Source organism: Leucopleurus acutus, assembly GCF_964270905.1.
Source record: "Leucopleurus acutus genome assembly, chromosome: 1".
NCBI lineage: Eukaryota > Metazoa > Chordata > Mammalia > Artiodactyla > Delphinidae > Leucopleurus > Leucopleurus acutus.
Window position 1 is genome coordinate 37,227,583 of NC_139142.1, and position 18,775 is coordinate 37,246,357.

The following is an 18,775-nucleotide window of genomic DNA, read 5'->3' on the forward strand; positions in this document are numbered from 1 at the left end:
GGAAGGAAAGGGAAGGAAAGGAAAGGAGGAAGGAAGGAAGAAAGAAAGAAAAAGAAAGGAAGGAAGGAAGGAAGAAATTAGATTTACCGACCATTTATTGATGCACTATCTTCCTGATACACTTTAGGGCACATGAATTACTACTCATATTCAACCAAAACTTGAGAGAAAAATAAGAACATTGGGTTTTTTCCGATAAATGAAAATTTGATTCAAACTACTTATGACGAGTATATAACACCATAAAAATGCACTTACTGAGAATTTTTTAAATTCTTACCTCAAGTACTATCCCTCAAAATATGTTTCTTGAGTCTATACAAATTACATGATATTTATTTTTAAAAGACATTGACCCCAAGGTCAAGAAGCTAATCATTCAAAACCATGTTTAATTAAAAAGAGATATCAGAAAGAAAGTCTTTCGGGGATCTTTATCATACATGACACAAATAAATATAATGCACAGCATGGTGACTACAGTTAATAATGTTGTGCTGCATATTTGAAAGTTGCTAAGAGAGTAGATCTTAAAAGTCCTCATCACAAGAAAAAGAAATTCTGTAACTATGTATGGTGACAGATGTTAATTAGACTTATTGTGATGATCCCTTCACAACCTACACAAATACTGAATTGTTATATTGTACACCTGAAAACAATATAATGTTATATGTCTATTATACTTCAATTCTTCTATTTAATTTAATAATAAATTAAAAATTAAAAAATTAGTGACTCAAAAGCTATGGCTTCTAAATAACATTCTAAGAATGTTACATAATGCTGTCAATAATCTTTCAACTACTTTAAAATACACAGTGACATAAATATTTTCAAAGACTTGCCATACCCTTATTTATTCTACACGAGCTGACTTTACTCAGCTCCAAGATATGCAACAGAGGTGTAAAGTCTAGTGGCTAAGGAATTTTCAAAGTACATAACAAATATTGCCAAGAAACATTTAAAAAAATACAGACAGTACTTATTTGCATAAAGGCACACATAATTCATGGGACTGAAAGTTCACTCACTTTTAATACTACTACTATTCCTTTTTATTAGGGCAAAATAAGGATGTACATTCAAAAAGATGTAAAATAAGTGCAAACGATGCCAAGCAAACTATGATTAACTATTTAATTTTCATTGCAAATAAAACACATGCACTCAGATTGAGAAACCGAGATACCAAGTTCCTTCCAGGTATTCCTTACTTTCCTAAGTAGCTGAGACAGCAATAAAGATACTGAAGTATACTGAAAGATTCTACAATTGGAAAAATACAGATACATGTATATATTTTACCATAAGAGAGACAGAAAGCAATACAATTTGTGAATAGATGAGAGTTAGGTTCTCACAGTTACCACACCCAATCTTAATACCTTGCAATGAAAAATGGAGATCATCGATGCCCAAGGAACCCTGTTCGTCTTCGGTGGGAAGCACAGGACTAGATGCCATCCTTTGACTCAATGGAGATTATATCATGTCCATCTCAGTTAAAGAAGTGAACTAAAAATAGAAGGGATAAATGCTCATTAGTAACTCTGCAGCCCTGCATTTCCAGTAAACATGCATTGCCAGGAAACAACAGCAACCAGAAACTGCCCTCCAAAAGAATCACAGCTTTCTAGAAAGTGTTGCTTAGTTCACATGGAACAAAGTGACTACGCCTTCTTTTTTGAATCATAATCAAAATTTTGCCCTATGACCTATTCAGTCCCTTTAGAGTTTGCAGGCAGAACTCCACAAGAGCTAGCATTGCAGATTCTATACTAGCGGTGAAAAGGAAAGCTACGCAATTATATTTTATAATTTGTCCAGAGGATGTAAAGCTGACACGAACTGATACCTTAGGTTTTGTGTGTATTATATTATTAGCCTCAACATACAAGGATTTTCTTTAAAGCTTTTCATTTAACTTACTTCCTTTTCTGCTCCATGATTGTTGCCATTTACTGGAAACAATAAGAACTGGGTCTGCATAGTTTGCAAAGTGAAACTAAAAAAACTATATCAAAAAGAATGTTTTCATGGGTTATCTAAGATATTGAATTATTTTCCTAAGCCCTTATTTTTCCACCTACACATTTCTTTCTCTACCCCCACTTTGACTTTTAAGGAATCCTTCCAGTAAGAGTAATTCTTACCGAGCAATTCTTTAAAAGTACTGCTTCGTGTATGTGTATGCCACTATTTGTATTCTGGGGGCTGAGAATAAATCATTGACTTCTCCCATACAGATGATGACTTCCTTAGCAAAATAAACTTAACGAAGTACATAAAAACATAAAATGTATCAGGAGATGGATAGAAGAATGGATAAGTGTACAGACACGTGATCAACAAAGTATAGCAAAACGATAATGGCAGAATCTGTGTGTTGAATATGTGTGTTCACTGTTAAATCCTTTAACTTTGCTGTATATTAGAAATTCTTCATAAGAAAATGTTGGCGGGGGGAGAGACTAAAAAATAAATAAACCTGAGGCCAAGAGCTAGATACAATCAGTCATATCCAATAGACCACTTAAAAAAAATGCAAAGAACAAAAATCGTTAAACATCTAATGCTAGAGCCAGACTTCGAAAATCTTTCAATCCTGTCTTCCCACTCTGTTTATCATCCAAAACTCCTTTATCATCTCTCCCATGGATCACCGTTGTTAAAGATTTTACCTACCAAATAAACTATGTTTATTAATTAATATGTTTATCAATTAATAATTAGTTTTATCCTCTGAAGTAAGATGAAACAGAGCCTGCCTGAGGTAACATTGTTCCTATACAGAGTTGATACAATTCTAATCAAAATAAAAAGCTTCTTGATCGTTCAATGAGCCTGTGCAGCCTGCTGATTGATAAAGGTACAAATGTCCTCAGTTGTTGGTGTATTAAAGACCTCCACTACCCACTCCCATGCTGAGAGCTCCTGAACCCAAAGTGAAGGCAAAGCACTTCTTCATGATGACAGGGAGAAAAACTGAATTCCAGAATTAATTTCCTAATGGCACCCACTATTCCATGCCAGGGCTATTAAATAAAAGGATAATAATGATAGTAGCAAACACTTATATAGCACTTACTATATATAGGTACTGTTCTAAGCATGAGTTAGGTATCGTAATTATCCCATATTTGAAAAGACAAAACTGAGATGCACAAATGTCATATACCGTTGTCTAAGGACACATAGCTAATAAATGATGGAACTAAGATTTGAACCCAGGTGGTTTCGGTTTCAAGAGTCCATGCTCTGGGCTTCCCTGGTGGCGCAGTGGTTGAGAGTCCACCTGCCGATGCAGGGGACACGGGTTCGTGCCCCGGTCCGGGAGGATCCCACATGCCGTGGAGTGGCTAGGCCTGTGAGCCATGGCCGCTGAGCCTGCACGTCCAGAGCCTGTACGTCCAGAGCCTGTGCTCCACAACGGGAGAGGCCACAACAGTGAGAGGCCCGCGTACCGCAAAAAAAAAAAAAAAGAGTCCATGCTCTTAGCCAATACAGGTTGGTACCTCATAGAGCCAGCTAGAGCTAGCTAAAACTTAGCCAGATTTTACTAATTCCTTCTTTTACTCATTTACTCAGCAAGCATTTATATATGCTATATGCTGCTCTCAAGGAATTCAATCTTCTGAGAATGACAGATAAACACATATTGAGTGAAATCTTCTAAGAAACATATGTAGAAGGTGTTATGGAAGCACAGGAGAAGGCATGTCCTATGGCTTGAATCTGAAGATAGATGTGATGAGAGGAGTGTACTTAGTATAAAACAGCATCTCCCTCCAAATAGTCCTGTAAGCATTATTTGGGTAATACCTTGAATTTAATAAGAATGTCTCTGAGGGCCACTCATTGCCATTCAATATTAAATAAATAGAAGTTATCAAATGTAGGAGAAAGAACTTAAAATAAAAACAGAATAATATGCAACAATTTGATAACCAGAGAATCAAGAAATGTTCCTGGACTAGACTGGCATGTGGAATCCACTATATTCTATATTAAAGTTGTAGAAAAAAAAGTAGTATTTGTAAAAAAAAAAAAAAAAAAAAAGTCTAGACCTTAAAATAACTTATGTGTCTCAGAGGTTTCTGTTTTTAACAGTGAAAATTTATTAACAAAGAAGTCAGTAAAATATATTTTTTTATTTACTGAAGAATTTCCTAGAGCTTCTAAAAATTGTAAATCAAAAGTAAAACCAGGGAATTCCCTGGTGGTCTAGCAGTTAAGACTCTGGGCTTTCACTGCCAAGGGCCCAGGTTTGATCCGTGGTCTGGGAACTAAGATCCTGCAAGCTGTGTGGTCCAGCCAAAAAACTGAAACAAAAAGTAAAACCAAGCTATGAAGACGGAATCAACTGCAAGTGTTGGATTATTGATCCCAATACTGTCTTAGTACAATTATTTACCAAAACACGCTACAGAGGTCATGAGGATCTGACTGAAGACAACGTATGATGACATTTCCAACATAATTGTTTTTGGTGAGAAACAGTTGACATCTCCAGAGAGGAATTTACTTGCTAAATAGGGCCCATGAAAAATTGGAACACAGTAGAGAAGACAAGCTTTGAGAGACTTCTCAGGATCTTAACTGAGAAGCTAGAAAGAATATGAGCAAGGAAGGCAGAAAGAGGAATGAAGCTTGGCCAGGGGCTCGGTGAGTCAGTCACAAGGGTCTATCAACCAAAATCCTGAGGGCCATCCTATCATTTGCCTTCCGACTCCCCTGTGGGGAGCATGAGGGCTGCCTGCCCAGGTGGAATCACAGCACAGACAAGCCCTTCTTCCCAGGCGGTCCTCATCACCTTACTTTTCCTTTTCAAATAAAAGTTACATACAATTATGTAACATCAGGGTTCAGAATGAAAATAATAGATCATCTTCAGACACATACGAAAGATTAGGTAAAGAATTAATGTAGTGGCATTAAAGATTCGAAGAGCAAGTAGAATCATGTGGAACTGTGTTTTTAAAATCCATGTAAATTAATACACATGCTTTTATAAATGGCATAAGCTATTTTGATACAACTGTGGTTTGCTAATGCGATACATCTTAATATGCGTCTGGTTTCTCTAAAACCTCAAAACACTAGAGTATTTCCCTTTTAAAAGAAATCTTGGCATATACTTTGGATTATTATGATTAGAATTTTTACAACTCAAAAGTGAAATTTGAATAGAGATCATTTCTAATGAGTGGAATTATTAGTGATTTTCATTTTCTTCCTTTTGTTTATATTCATTTTTAAAGTTTCAAATGATGAATTTGAATATGAATAGCAGCCTATTTCTGCTGCAATAAGAAAAACATTTTTGCTTTTATTTTGGTGAAATGACAACAAATGCGGAATAAGGTATTTAGTTCAGGGTCAGCTCTCCAATCCATATGCTATGGAAACTATATCTATAGCTGTATAATGAGAAAAATACTCTCTTGACACAAATAAAATATTAGAAAACTTCTCTGGGTTTGTCAGAAGTTTCTAGAAAGGACTCCTAAAGCCTTTTCGGTAGCTCAAGAGGTCTCACTTTCTCATTAGTAGATAGTTTGTTAATGAGCCCTGCTGTCCTAACAGCACTGAAAAAAGCACTGTCAATGGGGAGAAAGGGACTTCTATGTCACCTTCAAAATTTGATCGGAAGGTGTATGTACCATAGCAGGACATGCTAAACACATTTAGGTAGTTCTTTAACAGACTGGTTTAAATGTTACCATTTTCCCTGGCGTAAATTCCCTGTTCTTTCTTCTGTCCTTCAGCTGTACCAGGTTATTTACGGTCGAGCTAGGAATTCTAAAGGCTCTCCCTTTTGCCTGTTAAGTTATAGAGCTTGTCATCGCACTGACAAGTTGTTAACTCTGATCTGCCTCCAAGCTCACAGAAGAAAGCTGGTGACACACTTGCCATAATAAGCTTCTCCATCTGTTTCCCATTAACTTTTCCTAACTCTGTTATTACTTATGTTTCATCACCACTTGACCAGAAGCAATTGGTGTAAATTCCCAGATCCATTGATTTTTAAGATCCACCCTTCTATCTCCTTTTAGGCAATTTATTTTTCTAATAATCACCACAAAATGCCAGAACAATCGATCCTAACTATTCAACACACTTTTGGAACACAAACACGTAGCAATTCTCTGGATATGATATTGCTGCACTTGCTACCTCACAACAAAGCAGTGTCACTCCCCAGCCAATCCCAACTGTACTGCTAAACCACCCACTTTAACCATGATAACAGCATTTTAAGTAAATGTAACCACTTCCCTAAAAGAGCTTTCTGTTGGCCTTGACCAAGTCCCGAATGCTCTGAACTGCAGGGTCCACAGCTATAGAAAGGGATACATATCTTATAAGGATGTCAGTGAAGCACATGAAACTAAAAACTACAGTAGCAACTAACATTTATTGCTGTGCTTACTCTAGTAGATGTACTACAGTATATAAATTGTATTTACTATAATCGGTGAAATGAATTCATCAGGATTATCCCATTTCTTAATCAGCAGTAAAAATTAAAAGCTAATCACAATATTAAAACATAGAGTATAAAGACTTAAGGATAAAAACTTCCAAAGCCACAAAACTGGATGTGTTAATAAATCAGCACAAATCTAGAAAACATGCACTCAGGAAGTAATTACTTTTAATTTTCATCAGCTCATTTTAGCCTAGAAATTCTGCCCTTGCACCCACACTCCAATTTTTAAAGCTCATAATACCCCCAGCAAAAGTTCCCTGCCTTCATTACTACCATGTCACCAGTCTCCAAAAAAACCTAGAGAGATCTTTAAGTTACAAGTACTGGCAATGGTTTGGGGGCTTTTCCCCATATATATCTCTTCATTCCTTTTGCCATCACTTCTGCCCGTGACCCCATTACTTTGTTCCTAAATTGATACCAAAGATTCCTGGCTTTCTTATTAACTCTAGCTTCTCCACCCCTATCTTTAAAGAATCCCAGAGAGGTCTGGGATTGGTGGCAAGAGATACTACAGAAGTTGAGGATGAGACAGAGGTCTGAGTGTGCTGAAGATCAGGACCAATAGCAAGACTTTAGACAAGTATACACCTCAACAGGGGGACCCCTAGCCCTCACCAACCCCACCTTCTCCACAAGCACTGGAACCAGACGCATGCCCCGATCCCTTGCTCCATCCACAAGTGGGATTTCAGAGGATGCTTTTCTGGAGAAAGTAAAGCCCCTAGAAAAGACCTCTAGAGATTGATATTTGGGATTCCTCAATAGAAAAGTCAGTTCCATGCCAAATCACCCAGCTGTGAAATTCCACTGATTGGCTTTTTCGTTCCTCACTCTTGAATATGATTGTACAGCCAAAGATTACGAGACATTTAAGGAGAGCCTCCAAGAATGAAAGGAAGAGATCAAAACAAACACAAAAGAGGAACCCTGAGGAACCAGCAAACATAGGAAAGGAAAGAAAAATAAAAATGAAACTGATCATTGAATTTTTTTAGAAACAACACCATAAGGTGAACTCTATTTTAAACCTTATAACAGGCTTCACCATATCAGTTACAAACAGAATCAACATTTCTTCCATTTTACACCTTCACATGACAATGCACTATATAACAAGAGATATATTTTAAAGTTTTGTTCTGCATGCTGCTAACACATTTCACTAGCTTTTTCTTTAACCATTGGATTTTTAACAATAGCGAAGCAAAAAGTCATATTCTATTGGACAGAATTAATTTTGGAAAACCCTTGTAAAATCAGGCTTAGTCTTGTTTATAAACATTCACACCCACCATACGCTGAAATGGAAAGCAGAATGAAAGACAACTACCTTGGCAGGAATGAATGCTTCAAGACTTTAATCGTAGCCCTCAGAACAAGCAAGCACGACCATTTGTTCTATTTCCTCCAAGAGACAAAAGTCAATTCCATCCTCAGTGATACAATGGTAATACTACACAGAAACTCAGTATGAATTCACAATTCCACAGGAATCTGAAAATTACCAAGGCAATTTTCCTTTTGAGGATTACAAATTCTACAGAGTTAGTAATAGTGAAATGGGCAGCCATAGCAGAGTTTTGAGCAGAGAAGAGATATAATTTGACTTATGTTTCAAAATTATCATTTGGACTGATGTGTGGGAACAACACATGGGACAAGGAATGAAGCAGGGAGACTAGTTAAAAGGTTATCACAGAATGGATGGACAGAGGGATAGACAGATGGGTAATAAATGAGAAAGCAAGCATGGTAAAATGTTAAGGGTAGATTCTAGGGGTTGAGAATACAGCTATTTGTGTAAAATTCTTTCAACTTTGTTGTATATTTTATAATTTTCATAATAAAATGCTGGGAGTAAAAGGTTATTACAGTAATCCAGGTGACAATGGCTGGGACCAGGGATGCAAAAGTAGAAGGAGTAAGTGGTCTGCGATCAGATTCTGAATATATGTTGGAGATGGGACCAACAAGGCTTCCTGACTGATTAGATGTCATATGTCATAAGAGAAAGAGAAGAATATAAAATAACTCGTAAATTTTTGACGTAAACAACAGGAAGGATGGAGAAGTCATGAATTGAGCCAGACAAGGCTGCAGGTGGAGCAGGTTTGAGGGCAAAGCAGGAGTCCAGGTTTGACATTTCAGATGTACATCAGACATCAGTTCTGAAGCCAGGTAACTTGTGCATACTCCACTTTTTTTCAAAGTAAATGCTTCATGTCCCGTGGGAAACAAAGCCAACAGGATCAAGTCAGATCCAGGAGGAGGGAGTTTGGCAAGGCAATAAGATAGGAACAGGGCACTATGAAAAAATATTGAAGTGCTGTATTTTAAAAGACCAATAAAAGAGTTAGAAAATAAAATAAGGACATCTCCCATAAACAAAAGGGAGAAAAACAGAAAAGAAATATAAAACTTAAAGGCCAATCCAGTGGATCTAACATCCACTCGAGAAAACAGAGGGAGAAAATTATCAAAGAATTAATACAGTGGCTGGAGAAGATGGCGGAAGAGTAGGACATGGAGATCACCTTCCTCCCCAGAGATACATCAGAAATACATCTACATGTGGAACAACTCCTACAGAACACCCACTGAACGCTGGCAGAAGACCTCAGACCTCCCAAAAGGCAAGAAACTCCCCACCTACCTGGGTAGGGCGAAAGAAAAAACAGAGACAAAAGAACAGGGATGGGACGTGCACCAGTGGGGAGGGAGATGTGAAGGAGGAAAGGTTTCCACACAGTAGAAGCCCCTTCGCAGGCAGAGACGGCGGGTGGCGGAGGGGGGAAGCTTCGGGGTCACGGAGGAGAGCACAGCAACGGCTGCGGAGGGCAAAACGGAGAGATTCCCGCACAGAGGATCGGTGCGGACCAGCACTCACCAGCCCGAGAGGCTTGTCTGCTCACCCGCCGGGGCGGCGGGGCTGGGAGCTGAGGCTCGGGCTTCGGTTGGATCACAGGGAGAGGACTGGGTTTGGCAGCGTAAACACAGCCTGCAGGGGGTTAGTGCACCACGGCTAGCCGGGAGAGAGTCCGAGGAAAAATCTGGAGATGCCGAAGAGGCAAGAGACTTTTCTTGCCTCTTTGTTTCCTGCTGCACGAGGAGAGGAGATTAAGAGCGCTGCTTAAATGAGCTCCAGAGACGGGCGCGAGCCGCGGCTAACATGGACCCCAGAGACGGGCATGAGAAGCTAAGGCTGCTGCTGCCGCCACCAAAAAGCCTGTGTGCGAACACAGGTCACTATCCACACCTCCCCTCCCGGGAGCCTGTGCAGCCAGCCACTGCCACGGTTCCGGGATCCAGGGACAACTTCGCCGGGGAAAACACACGGCGCGCCTCAGGCTGGTGCAACGTCATGCCGGCCTCTGCCGCCGCAGGCTCGCCCCGCATCCCTACCCCTCACTCTCCCCAGCCTGAGTGAGCCAGAGCCCCCGCATCAGCTGCTCCTTTAACCCCGTCCTGCCTGAGAGAAGAACACACGCCCTCAGGCGACCTACACGCAGAGGCGGGGCCAAATCTAAAGCTGAACCCCGGAAGCAGTGCGAACAAAGACGACAAAGGGAAATCTCTCCCAGCAGCCTCAGAAGCAGCGGATTAAACCTCCACAATCAACTTGATGTACCCTGCATCTGTGGAATACCTGAATAGACAAGGAATCATCCCAAATTGAGGAGGTGGACGTTGGGAACAAGATATATTATTTTTTCCCCTTTTCCTCTTTTTGTGAGTGTGTATGTGTATGCTTCTGTGTGAGATTTTGGCCGTATAGTTTTGCTTTCACCATTTGTCCTAGGGATCTGACCGTCTGGTTTTTTGCTTTTTTTTACTTAAAATACTTTTTTTCTTAATTTTTTTTATTTTTTATTTTAATAACTTTATTTTATCTTACTTTATTTTATCCTCTTTCTATTTTTCTCCCTTTTATTCTGAGCTGTGTGGAGGACAGGCTCTTGGTGCTCCAGCCAGGCGTCAGGACTGTGCCACTGAGGTGGGAGAGCCAACTTCAGGACACTGGTCCACAAGATACCTCCCAGCTCCACGTAATACCAAACAGTGAAAATCTCCCAGAGATCTCCATCTCAACACCAAGACCCAGATTCACTCAACGACCAGCAAGCTACAGTGCTGCACACCCTATGCCAAACAACTAGCAAGACAGGAACACAACACAACCCATTAGCAGAGAGGCTGCCTAAAATCATAATAAGGCCACAGACACCCCAAAACACACCACCAGACGTGGACCTGCACAGCAGAAAGACAAGATCCAGCCTCATCCACCAGAACACAGGCACTAGTCCCCTCCACCAGGAAACCTACACAACCCACTGAACCAACCTTAGCAACTGGGGACAGTCACCAAAAACAACGGGAACTATGAACCTGCAGCCTGAGAAAAGGAGACCCCAAACACAGTAAGATAAGCAAAATGAAAAGACAGAAAAAAACACAGGAGATGAAGGAGCGAGGTAAACACCCACCAGACCTCACAAATGAAGAGGAAATAGGCAGTCTACCTGAAAAACAATTCAGAATAATGATAGTAAAGATGATCCAAAATCTTGAAAATAGAATAGAGAAAATGCAAGAACCATTTAACAAGGACCTAGAAGAACTAAAGAGGAAACAAGCAACGATGAACAACACAATAAATGAAATTAAAAATACTCTAGAAGGGATCAATAGCAGAATAACTGAGGCAGAAGAACGGATGAGTGACCTGGAAGATAAAATAGTGGAAATAACTACTGCAGAGCAGTATAAAGAAAAAAGAATGAAAAGAATTGAGGACAGTCGCAGAGACCTCTGGGACAACAGTAAACGCACCAACATTCGAATCATAGGGGTCCCAGAAGAAGAAGAGAAAAAGAAAGGGACTGAGAAAATACTTGAAGAGATTATAGTTGAAAACTTCCCTAATATGGGAAAGGAAATAGTTAATCAAGTCCAGAAGCACAGAGAGTCCCATACAGGATAAATCCAAGGAGAAACACGCCAAGACACATATTAATCAAACTGTCAAAAATTAAATACAAAGAAAACATATTAAAAGCAGCAAGGGAAAACCCACAAATAACATACAAGGGAATCCCCATAAGGTTAACAGCTGATCTTCCAGCAGAAACTCTGCAAGCCAGCAGGGAGTGGCAGGACATATTTAAAGTGATGAAGGAGAAAAACTTACAACCAAGACTACTCTACCCAGCAAGGATCTCATTCAGATTTCATGGAGAAATTAAAACTTTTACACACAAGCAAAAGCTGAGAGAGTTTAGCACCACCAAACCAGCTTTTCAACAAATGCTAAAGGAACTTCTCTAGGCAAAAAACGCAAGAGAAGGAAAAGACCCACAATAACAAACCCAAAACAATTAAGAAAATGGGAATAGGAACATACATATCGATAATTACCTTAAATGTAAATGAATTAAATGCTCTCACCAAAAGACACAGACTGGCTGAATGGATACAAAATCAAGACCTGTATATATGCTGTCTACAAGAGACCCACTTCAGACCTAGGGACACATACAGCTGGAAAGTGAGGGGATGGAAAAACATATTCCATGCAAATGGAAATCAAAACAAAGCTGGAGTAGCAATTCTCATATGAGACAAGATAGACTTTAAAATAAAGACTATTACAAGAGACAAAGAAGGACACTACATAATGATCAAGGGATCAATCCAAGAAGAAGATATAACAATTGTAAATATTTATGCACCCAGCATAGGAGCACCTGAATACATAAGGCAAATACTAACAGCCATAAAAGGGGAAATCGACAGTAACACAATCACAGTAGGGGATTTTAACACCCCACTTTCACCAATGGACAGATCATTCAAAATGAAAATAAATAAGGAAACAAGCTTTAAATGATACATTAAACAAGATGGACTTAATTGATACTTATAGGACGTTCCATCCAAAAACAACAGAATACACATTTTTCTCAACTTCTCATGGAACATTCTCCAGGATAGATCATATCTTGGGTCACAAATCTAGCCTTGGTAAATTTAAGAAAACTGAAATCGTATCAAGTATCTTTTCCGACCACAACGCTATGAGACTAGATATCAATTACAGGAAAAGATCTGTAAAAAATACAAACACAGGGAGGCTAAACAATACACTACTTAATAACGAAGTGATCACTGAAGAAATCAAAGAGGAAATCAAAGAATACCTAGAAACAAATGACAATGGAGACACGACGACCCAAAACCTATGGGATGCAGCAAAAGGTGTTCTAAGAGGAAAGTTTATAGGAATAAAATCCTACCTTAAGAAACAGGAAACATCTCAAACAACCTAACCTTGCACCTAAAGCAATGAGAGACAGAAGAACAAAAATACCCCAAAGTTAGCAGAAGGAAAGAACTCATAAAGATCAGATGAGAAATAAATGAAAAAGAAATGAAGAAAACGATAGCAAAGATCAATAAAACTAAAAGGTGGTTCTTTGAGAAGATAAACAAAATTGATAAACCATTAGCCAGACTCATCAAGAAAAAAAGGGAGATGACTCAAATCACTAGAATTAGAAATGAAAAAGGAGAAATAGCAACTGACACTGCATAAATACAAAGGATCATGAGAGATTACTACAAGCAACTCTATGCCAATAAAATGGACAGCCTGGAAGAAATGGACAAATTCTTAGAAATGCACAACCTGCCGAGACTGAACCAGGAAGAACTAGAAAATATGAACAGACCAATCACAAGCACTGAAATTGAAACTGTGATTAAAAATCTTCCAACAGGGCTTCCATGGTGGCGCAGTGGTTGAGAGTCTGCCTGCCAATGCAGGGGACACAGGTTCATGCCCCGGCCCAGGAAGATCCCACATGCCACGGAGCAGCTGGGCCCATGAGCCATGGCCGCTGAGCCTGCACGTCCGGAGCCTGTGCTCCGCGACGAGAGAGGCCACAACAGTGAGAGGCTCGTGTACCGCAAAAAAAAAAAAATCTTCCAACAAACAAAAGCCCAGGACCAGATGGCTTCCCAGGCGAATTCTATCAAACATTTAGAGAAGAGCTAACACCTATCCTTCTCAAAACTCTTCGAAACTATAACAGAGGGAGGAACACTCCCAAACTCATTCTACGAGGCCACCATCACCCTGATACCAAAACCAGACAAAGATGTCACAAAGAAAGAAAACTACAGGCCAATATCAATGATGAACATAGATGCAAAAATCCTCAACAAAATACTAACAAACAGAATTCAACAGCACATTAAGAGGATGATACACCATGATCAAGTGGGGTTTATTCCAAGAATGCAAGGATTCTTCAATATACGCAAATCAATCAACATGATACGCCATATTAACAAATTGAAGGAGAAAAACCATATGATCATCTCAATAGACGCAGAAAAAGCTTTTGACAAAATTCAACACCCATTTATGATAAAAACCCTGCAGGAAACAGGCATAGAGGGAACTTTCCTCAACATAATAAAGGCCATATATGACAATCCCACAGCCAACATCATCCTCAATGGTGAAAAACTAAAACCATTTCCACTAAGATCAGGAACAAGACATGGTTGCCCACTCTCACCACTCTTATTCAACATAGTTTTGGAAGTTCTAGCCACAGCAAGCAGAGAAGAAAAGGAAATAAAAGGAATCTAAATCGGAAAAGAAGAAGTAAAGCTGTCACTGTTTGCAGATGACATGAGACTATACATAGAGAATCCTAAAGATGCTACCAGAAAACTACTAGAGCTAATCAATGAATTTGGTAAAGTAGCAAGATACAAAATCAATGCACAGAAATCTCTGGCATTCTTATACCCTAATGATGAAAAATCTGAAAGTGAAATTAAGAAAACACTCCCATTTACCATTGCAACAAAAAGAATAAAATACCTAGGAATAAACCTACCTAAGGAGACAAAAGACCTGTATGCAGAAAACTATAAGACACTGATGAAAGAAATTAAAGATGATACCAACAGTTGGAGAGATATACCATGTTCTTGGATTGGAAGAATCAACATTGTGAAAATGACTCTACTACCCAAAGCAGTCTACAGATTCAATGCAATCCCTATCAAACTACGACTTGTATTTTTCACAGAACTAGAATAAAAAATTTCACAATTTGTATGGAAACACAGAAGACCCCAAATAGCCAAGGCAATCTTGAGAATGAAAAATGGAGCTGGAGGAATCAGGCTCCCTGACTTCAGACTATACTACACAGCTACAGTAATCAAGACAGTATGGTACTGGCACAAAACCAGAAATATAGATCAATGGAACAGGATAGAAAGCCCAGAGATAAACCCACGCACATATGGTCACCTTATCTTTGATAAAGGAGGCAAGAATATAGAGTGGAGAAAAGACAACCTCTTCAATAAGTGGTGCTGAGAAAACTGGACAGGTACATGTAAAAGTATGAAATTAGAACACTCCCTAACACCATACACAAAAATAAACTCAAAATGGATTAAAGCCCTAAATGTAAGGCCAGACACTATCAAACTCTTAGAGGAAAACATAGGCAGAACACTCTATGACATAAATCACAGCAAGATCCTTTTTGACCCACCTCCTAGAGAAATGGAAATAAAAACAAAAATAAACAAATGGGACCTAATGAAACTTAAAAGCTTTTGCACAGCAAAGGAAACCATAAACAAGACCAAAAGACAACCCTCAGAATGGGAGAAAATATTTGCAAATGAAGCAACTGACAAAGGATTAACCTCCAAAATTTACAAGCAGCTCATGCAGCTCAATAACAAAAAATCAAAAAACCCAATCCAAAAATGGGCAGAAGACCTAAATAGACATTTCTCCAAAGAAGATATACAGATTGCCAACAAACACATGAAACCGTGCTCAACATCATTAATCATTAGAGAAATGCAAATCAAAACTACAATGAGATATCATCTCACACCAGTCAGAATGGCCATCATCAAAAAATCTAGAAACAATAAATGCTGGAGAGGGTGTGGAGAAAAGGGAACACTCTTGCACTGCTGGTGGGAATGTGAATTGATACAGCCACTATGGAGAACAGTATGGAGGTTCCTTAAAAAACTACAAATAGAACTACCATACGACCCAGCAATCCCACTACTGGGCATATACCCTGAGAAAACCATAATTCAAAAAGAGTCATGTACCAGATGTTCATTGCAGCTCTATTTACAATAGCCAGGACATGGAAGCAACCTAAGTGTCCATCATCGGACGAATGGATAAAGAAGACGTGGCACATATATACAATGGAATATTACTCAGCCATAAAAAGAAACGAAATTGAGTTATTTGTTGTGAGGTGGATGGACCTAGAGTCTGTCCTACAGAGTGAAGTAAGTCAGAAAGAGAAAAACAAATACCGTATGCTAACACATATATATGGAAGCTAAGAAAAAAAAACGGTCATGAAGAACCTAGGGGTAAGATGGGAATAAAGACGCAGACCTACTAGACAATGGACTTGAGGATATGGGGAGGGGGAAGGGTAAGCTGTGACAAAGTGAGAGTGGCATGGACATATATACACTACCAAACATAAAATAGCTAGTGGGAAGCAGCCGCATAGCACAGGGAGATCAGCTCGGTGCTTTGTGACCATCTAGAGGGGTGGGATAGGGAGGGTGGGAGGGAGGGAGACGCAAGAAGGAAGAGATATGGGAATATATGTATATGTATAACTGGTTCACTTTCTTTTAAAGCAGAAACTAACACATCATCGTAAAGCAATTATACTCCAATAAGGTTGTTAAAAAAAGAATTAATACAAGAAGATTTTCTAGAGCTGAAGGACGAACATAAGAGCACAATGAGTGCCCAATACCCTCGGCAAAACACATGGTTACAAAATTTCAGAATAGCAAGAATAAGGAATCTCCCAGAGGACAAAAACCAAACCACACACCAAGGAGCAAAAATTAGAATAGCATCAGACTTCTGTATTAGCCATACTGGACAACAGAAGACAGTGAGGAATATCTTTAAAGTTCTGGGAAAACAACATAAGCGCTAAAACTATAAAACTCTTAGAAAAAAACATAGGACAAAAGCTTCATGACATTGGATTTGGCAATGATTTCTTGGATATAACTCCAAAAGCACAAGCAACAAAAGAAAATATAAATATAACTACAATAAAATTTAAAACTTCTGTTCATCAAAGGACATATTCAACAGAGTGAAAGGCAACCCATGGAGTGGGAGAAAATATTTACAAATAATGTATCTGATAAGAAGTTAATATCCATAATACATAAAGAACTCCCACAATTCAACAACAACGAAATAAACAACCCAGTTAAAAATGGGCACAGGATTTGAGCTCAATACCATTAATCATAATGGAAATGCAAATCGAAACTACAGTGAGATACTACCCCAAACCCATTAAGATGGTTACTATCAAAAAAAAAAAACAGAAAATAATGTAGAGAAATTGGAAAACTTTCACACCATTGGCGGCAATGTAAAAATGGTACAGCTGCTATGGAAAACACTATGGCAGTTCTCTAAAAATTAAAAATAGAATTACCATATCATGATCCAGCAATTCCACTTCTGGGTACATACACAAAAGAATTGAAAGCAAAGTCTCAAAGAGATTATTATATACCCATATTCATAGTAGCAGTATTCACAATAGCCAAAAGGTGGAAGCAACCCGAGTGTTCATTCATGGATGAATGGATAAACAAAATGTGGCACGTATATACAACAGAATATTATTCAGTTTTAAGAAAGAAGGAAATTCTGACACATAGTACAACACGGCTGCAACTTGAGGACACCATGCTTAATGAAATAAGCCAGTCACAAAAAGACAAATACTGATGATTCCACTTACATGAGGTACCTACAGTATTCATATTCATAGATACATAAATAGAATGGTGGTTGCCAGGGGTGAGGGAGGGTGTGTGGGACATTAATTGTTTTAATTAACTTTGAATTAAATTAACCCATTGTTTAATGAGTAGAGTTCAGTTTTGCAAGATGAAAAGAGTTCTGGAGATGGATGGTGGTAATGGTTGTTACACAACAATGTGAATGTACTTAATACCACCAAACTTTACACTTAAAAATAGTTAAATTGGTAAATTTTATGTTATGTGTATTACTACAATTTTTTTAAAATGAGATAGAAAATTATTTTCAACCTATAGTCTATATGCACCTAAAGTATTAATCAAGTGTTCGGGTAGAAAATAGTCATTTCTTGACATGCAAGTCTCCAAAAAATTTATGTCCTATGCTCCCACTCTTAGAAAGCTACTGGAAAAGTTACTCCAAAAAAATAAGACAGTAAAACAAGAAAGAGGTTGGGAAGTATTCCAACAAAATTGAAAACTAAACTAAACATGAGAAAAACGGGGACTAGACATTGAACACAGGAAAACAAAAAGAGAAGTTTCCAGGATGGCCGCCATGCAGCAGGTCAGAGCAGGAAAAAGTAGGGCTCTGGGAGAGAGGTCCAGGGTGGGAGCTGCGCGGAGGATGAAATAGAAAGAGGGGATGTGAAGACAGGAAGAGGTGAACAGATAGAATGAAGGAGCACACAGACTGGTGTCTGAGGGAAACTGAAGAACCATCAGAGTGAGCGTACTTTGGATGTTAAGCTAGAAGAACTGGAGGGTGATGTCAGAGGGTATTTAAATTAGTGATTTTGACGATGGTGTAGCTCCTGGCGAGACAAAAAGTTCCAATCTGGGGGTCTGAGAAACTTAAAAAAAAAAAACTCCTACCTCCATTCATTCCACAAAGAATTTGTGATTTGCACATGTTCATCATTCTTCTAAGTGGAAATGCTGAGAAGTTTGGGAGAGAAGGATCAAGGGAGCTCTCATCAGATGACCTCATTTTTCTCAGGAAAATAAGAAGTCAGATCATCTCTTAGGTGTGAGGAAGCTAGGGTAGGGTAGGGTTCTTGAGAAATGAAAGGTTCTTGGAACAGGTCCTAGTCGAGAACCTGAGCAAACCAAGCAGAAAGACATACAAGGAGTTGGAAGGCATTGAAGATACACAAAGACTGAATCAGCACTGGCTGCAAATGGACCCAAAGAGTATTTTGGGTTCAAGGATCTCCCAGGATGACCCAGGATGTGACTGATGCTCAGGTAGGAGTAGCAACAGCTGGTGACTTAATAAATTTCTACCAACTAAAAAATGTTCTAAAATTGCTCATAGACACAAGGACTTATGTTCAAGAATGTTCATGGAAGAACTATATATAGCAGAAAAAGAGGAAACAGCCG

General features: G+C 38.8%; 1 protein-coding gene across 7 annotated transcripts in view; it reads right to left on the reverse strand.

The window, feature by feature from the left end:
* The window catches only part of SYNE2 (spectrin repeat containing nuclear envelope protein 2), a 332,365-nt gene that overhangs the window by 272,972 nt on the left and 40,618 nt on the right, over positions 1 to 18,775 (reverse strand). For all 7 annotated transcript variants that reach the window (XM_082840730.1, XM_082840728.1, XM_082840729.1 and 4 more), the window contains exon 2: positions 1,392 to 1,521. In XM_082840730.1, coding sequence (XP_082696856.1) covers positions 1,392 to 1,470 — 79 coding nt within the window. In that variant the 5' untranslated portion in view covers positions 1,471 to 1,521. The remainder of the gene's footprint in view (positions 1 to 1,391; positions 1,522 to 18,775) is intronic.